Here is a 5,427-nt window from a genome sequence, read left to right on the forward strand (position 1 = left end):
TCGCTGACTTGGGCTGGGGGGGGGGGGGGCAGGCGATCACAACTCCTGGGCCGAGGACGCCTGCGAGCCCCGCCCCGCCCCCCCGGCCACTTCCAGTGCGGGCTGGACTGGGAGATCTGCAGGTGGGGGGCAGTGAAGCCCCCGTAGAACTTGCAGCGAAGGAGAGAGAGAGAGAGAGAGAGAGAGAGAGAGAGAGAGAGAGAGAGAGAGAGAGAGAGAGAGAGAGAGAGAGAGAGAAAGTCGCCCCGGGAGGAGGACTGAGGACTGGAGATGGGGAGGAGGCTCTGCCCAGGACAGGTAGCCCCCGCCCCGCCTCCATGGGCTCGGCACTCAAGGCTCCTGCCCGCACCTCTTCCCTGCCCCCTCAGACTTCACTCCAGATCCCCGGGGACCCCTGGTACCTCGGAACTGGATGCTGAATGATATCTTCCTCCCCCATTTCCCCCCCATCCTCTTTGTCCTTGTGCCCCCAGGCATTGCCTCTGCCCTTTGCCCCCATGGGCGGGGTCACCCTGCAGTCCCAGGCCCAGGACTCCTACCCCTCCGAGATCTCTCTGACTTGGCTGAAGCACGGGGAGGAACAGCTCCAGGACACAGAGCTCATAGAGATCAGGCCTGGGGGAGATGGAACCTTCCAGAAGTGGGCCACTGTCTGGGTGCTCCCAGTCCAGGAAGAGAGCTACATCAGCCAAGTTCAGCACCAGGGCCTAGTAGAGCCCCTCAGTCTGAAATGGGGTAAGGACACTGAGGGGGGCGGGGTTGGGAGAAGGGCAGAGGGAGGTGGAGGCGTTGCGGGAACAGAAGAAGGGCTGAGGGACTCTGGGGGGAGCTCTCCTCCACCTGGGTCATCATTGGGGGAGGGTTCTCTGCTGGGGTCCTCCTCCTCCTCCTCCTCTCAGCAGCCATGGCTGGAGCTGGGATCTGGGGGAAGAAGAAGCCAGGTGGGCAGGCTGGAGGGGTCCCTCGTCCCTAAGTCCTCTGTTTCCCCATTTGAATGCCTGTTGGGCATTTAGCCTTTCTTCTGGGCCACAGGCTGTTGGGGGGGGGGGGGCTTCTTCAACCTCCAATCAGAAATGAATCTGGGCATTTCAGTCAAAGGAGCTGGGTGAAGCTGATCGGGGAGGGTGGGGGAGGGACCTGGGGGGCGGGGAGGACCCCTTGTGGAAGCTCTTTCCTTCCTCCTGGATCTAATTGCTGGCCTGGAGGGGGAAGGGCTGGGGTGGGGGAGGGGAGCAGCCTCAGTTGCCGCATGTTGTGTCTCCAGGCCAAATCGGTGGATTTTTCTTTCCCTTCCAGGTGGAACAGGAGGGTCATATGATCAGGCTGCAGGTAATTGAGGGGTTGACGTGGGTGGGTCAGGCCGAGGGGCAGGAGAAGGCAGAGCAGAAGCTTCCCTCCCCAGGAGCCTTGCCTTGGGGTTCTCTTCCCCTCCCAACCCCTGGTTCTGAAAAGGGTGTCCTTGGGGGTGGGAGGGAAACGTTTCCTTTCCTCTTTTGTCTCCAGGCAATGACCCTGAGGGTCCTGGGAGGAGGGAGGGACTAGTGTAAGACAGAGGGGCCCTTCTGTGAGTGGTTGGAGGCCTGGGTGGGGGGTGAGATCAGTCCTTCAGCATGATGAGGGGCTTGACATCAGAGGCGAGTCTGTCTACCTTCAGCCTGAGAGATTTGCTTGGTGTGGAATTGAGAAAGGAAAGGGCTCCACAGTCCTACTTGGCTCCTGCTGCCCTCTGGCTTCTGTCCCAGCCTTGGCCCCTGTGGTCCTTCCTGTGCCCGACTGGCCACACCCTGGGCAGCCTCCCTCCTGCCCTTCCCCCTCCTCCTTTCTTTGGGCCTGCCTCATTTTGCAGGGAGACACCAGGAGGAAGGAAGGGCTGGATGGATTTAGAGAAGCCCCCCCCCCTTCACAAGGATGCTGCACTGACTTCGGGGAGCTTTTTGTGGCTATAACAATATGCCCAGTGAATTCTTGACTTGAATCTTCAGCTTTTCACTATAATGTCCCCTGAGCTTTACACTCTTGCTCTCAGGTAGAAACATCATCTTATAAAAATTCATTTCATTAAGGAGGTGGTTCTAGAGAAATACCCAGTGATAGAGGTACCCATTTCACAGGCACTTCATTAGCTAAACTGCTTTCATCCTGCCTAGTTACTCAGCACCTCCGTGGTACCTATCACCCCCCTCCCCAATTCAAAGGAATCATTGAAAGCATTAATGGGACACTTAAGATCTCCATTGCTAAATCATTTGAGGAAATGGGTAGACCCTGGTCCTTTCTTAGGTCTTAGATCAAGATTATTTCATTCTCATAAACTCAGTCTCTGTAAGATAGTAACAGCCCTAGCTGTGTGGCTTTGGGCAAGTCACTTAGCCCTAATTGCCTCGAATCCAATCTCCAGTTGTCCTGATTCATGCCTGGCCTCTGGATCCAGATGGCTCCAGAGGAGAAAGTGAGGCTGGTGACATAGCACTCAAATCCAATTCATATGCTTGCCATGGCATCCCCTCCCAGATGTCATTGTCTTCTTTGAGAAGGGACAATCATCAGTTCAGTAATAGGATGCCCAATCCCACTCTACCCACAGATGGGAAGCTCAGAAGCTAAAGGTTCCCTCCTGCAGTATTGGATTGGGTTGGCATAAGAAATATCGGAAACTTACCACCTTGTCTCATGGGCTCATTCTTTAGAAAGCCCAGGCAAGACTCAGCCCCTGAACCTGGTGACTGGGCCAACTGGAAAGGGCAGCTGGAAGAACACCCCTTGGAGCCATGCTGAAGAAATCCCTCCCAAATTCTGCTCACACCTTCTCTCTCCCCCCTCCTCTCCCAGTACTGCCAATTTCTGGGCAGTGGAGATTTGCATCTGCCTGACCCACCTTTGAAGGATCTACCTACCCACTTGGATTGTGGAGCCCAGAAGTGGTCTGACCTTGAAAATCAAACTGATCTGAAGCAACTGACTTCTGATGTAGACACTGACCCAAGACATGCCATCTATGAACTAAGACTTTTCTTTCTCCTTGAAAGTATTCTCCTAGATTAAATTATTCAGAGAAGTAGAAATTTTTTCTAAATATACTTAAACTTAAGTTATAATTAATAAGTTTTTGTTTTTAAAAATAAATTGCTGGCACTATCATTTGTTTTGAGTTTTGATTCCCAGGATGACTGTCTGATCTGTCATCAAGTCAATAATAGAGAGTGGAATGTATGACAGTCTGAGGACTGCTAAGGAAAAGGGTTCTGGGGAAAACAGCTTGGGACTCAGCTTAGGTAGACTGCTTTTGACTCTATGTCCTTGTCATGCTATTTCCTTTCTGGAAAAGGAATATTGCCCACCTGGTGAATCTTGAGTCCTGCCTTTAAAACCCTGTGACAATGCAACTGACTGTCACATAAGATTTCTGGTTGAAATCAATCAAATCTAAGGGGATTGTCCTCCTGTCTTATGATAATCATGTCCCTCTTTTGCCTTTTATAGTAGATTTCTATAAATAATAAGTTTTTAAAATATTTATCAAATCTATTAGATAATTGACAAATCATGTACCAAAATAAAGAATCATTGATCTATTAGGGGCTCTGCTATAATTGACTGAAAAAGGGGAATGTCAAAAGTTAGAATTTTATATTGATTAGGATGATATATATTATACACACATATAGAACCTATATCTAGATATATAAATGAAATGAATAATAATAATCATCAAGATCCTTTTCACAAGCTGGTTCTGGGCCTGAAAAAATAGGGACAGATTCTGCCCTTTTGTGCTGACTGGATCAGTATAACCTTCCTTGTTCTGTTCTGTACCCAAGTCCTGTTATACAATCAACCCAGCTATTCCCACAGGACTCCTACTTAAATGGTCACAAATGATGCCATCCTTGTGTTGTCCTGCCCACAGTGGGTTTAGCCTGGGCACTCAAGCCCCAAATCTGATTCTTCTATGATGCTGCCACCCACATCTGATCATGTAGAAACTATCTGGCTCCATAACAGCAAGGGGGAGGGAGCTCCGAGGAAAGGAAGAGTCCCCTGGTTTGCAAATTGGTTCTTTGCAAAGGAAGCAATTAATAAACTGCTATCTGATTTATTGGTCCTCCACCTCTGACCTACTTTGTCACACCCAGGTTAGAGATGGCTTTGTATAAACTCAGCAGCTGTAACCAGGCAAGAGGAAGATAAAAGCAAAAAAGTAAAAAGAGGGGGCCCCAAAGAAGTCAGTTTAAGTCTGGCTCCTCCCATTCCCACTCTTCCTCTCCTTCAGCCTCCCACTCAAGGTCAAGGTCTAGGTCCAGAAAACCAGGTACAGGTTCATGATAACACCAGGTGACATGTCAATATCTAAGTTTTGTATTTACATATTGTGGTTTTTCTTGATTGAATTAAGGTTTCAATTTTATTTTAAAGACTACATCTCTGAGACCAAGCAATTTCCTTAAGATAATGTAGTTCTCTTGTTTTTTATCCAACGCTTTTCAAAATTAAGATGGAAAATGAGACTTCCTTTTAAGGTATGGGATGTTTTTGCCCTGTACCTCTGTTATCATTTAACTGGAAAACCATAAAAAACCCCACTAAATATGAGATAGTTCAACTTTAATAGATACTTAAAATAACATATACACACTTATTAATTGATGTGCTAGACATATTTGGTCATTTTTTAATTCTGAAAAAAACATTAAGTTGGGTAAAATGATGAGGGTAGAAATGTGTTTTGTTTTTAGGCTGCCAGAGTCCCTGAGTGAAAAAAGCCCTGCACCTAGAATCAATCAGGAGCATCTGAACTTGAATGTGATCTTCAGACATTTACAAGCTGTGTGACCCTGGGTAAGTCACTTCCCCTCTGCCTCAGTTTCCTCATCCATAAAATCCTCATGATCAAGAGGTTCGATTGAGGTGTTAAGGTAAAGGGCTTAGCAAAGTGCTGGCACACTATAATAAAATCTCTATAAATGTCAGTGTAACTGTTGCTGATGCTGTTACTGTTCCTTTCTCTGCATCTGCCATTTATTTAACACCCTTTACCTTTCTTTGTTAACCTCTTCTTGAGGGTTGAAATAGATCAGAAGTAACATTCAGATGAGACCAGGAGTAATGTGCTTATGTTTGTTAATGTTCTGAGAAATGAATGAAAGGGTCAGATTGATGTTATGTAGTTCTGAAAGAGCCTTTATTAGTGTCTGTCTGTCTGTCTGTCTGTCTCTAGAGGGGCCTCTGGGAACTGCCAGTGATTTTCTACAGACTTTAATAAGGACAATAGACTTCAACTTCTAGGATTCTATGACTTGGGGATTACTCTGAGGTGGGGGTGGGGGTGGGAGGTTTCAAAACATTCCAAGATTAGACCCAGTTCGATTCTTTTCATTTGTAGCTCTCACCAACCCTAGAGTAGGTAGAATTTCTATTGTCATTCTTCCA

The 5,427-nt window shown here is 47.7% G+C and overlaps 1 protein-coding gene across 1 annotated transcript; it reads left to right on the plus strand.

The window, feature by feature from the left end:
* The first annotated feature begins 478 nt into the window (after positions 1–478).
* LOC141510914 (H-2 class I histocompatibility antigen, alpha chain-like) lies at positions 479–3,035 on the plus strand. Its single transcript, XM_074220304.1, has 3 exons — positions 479–735; positions 1,297–1,329; positions 2,688–3,035. The coding sequence occupies exons 1-3, from the start codon at positions 498–500 to the stop codon at positions 2,879–2,881; spliced, it is 465 nt and encodes a 154-aa protein (XP_074076405.1). The 5' UTR covers positions 479–497; the 3' UTR covers positions 2,882–3,035.
* Positions 3,036–5,427: the final 2,392 nt, after the last annotated feature.

Source organism: Macrotis lagotis, chromosome 2, assembly GCF_037893015.1.
Source record: "Macrotis lagotis isolate mMagLag1 chromosome 2, bilby.v1.9.chrom.fasta, whole genome shotgun sequence".
NCBI classification, from domain to species: domain Eukaryota; kingdom Metazoa; phylum Chordata; class Mammalia; order Peramelemorphia; family Peramelidae; genus Macrotis; species Macrotis lagotis.

Bases quoted from the DNA above. Each gene is read 5' to 3' on its own strand.
- LOC141510914 (XM_074220304.1), top strand. From the start codon at position 498: ATGGGCGGGGTCACCCTGCAGTCCCAGGCCCAGGACTCCTACCCCTCC. The intron at 736-1,296 runs GTAAGGACACTG...TTTCCCTTCCAG, and splicing joins GCCCCTCAGTCTGAAATGGG to GTGGAACAGGAGGGTCATAT. The intron at 1,330-2,687 runs GTAATTGAGGGG...CTCATTCTTTAG, and splicing joins GTCATATGATCAGGCTGCAG to AAAGCCCAGGCAAGACTCAG.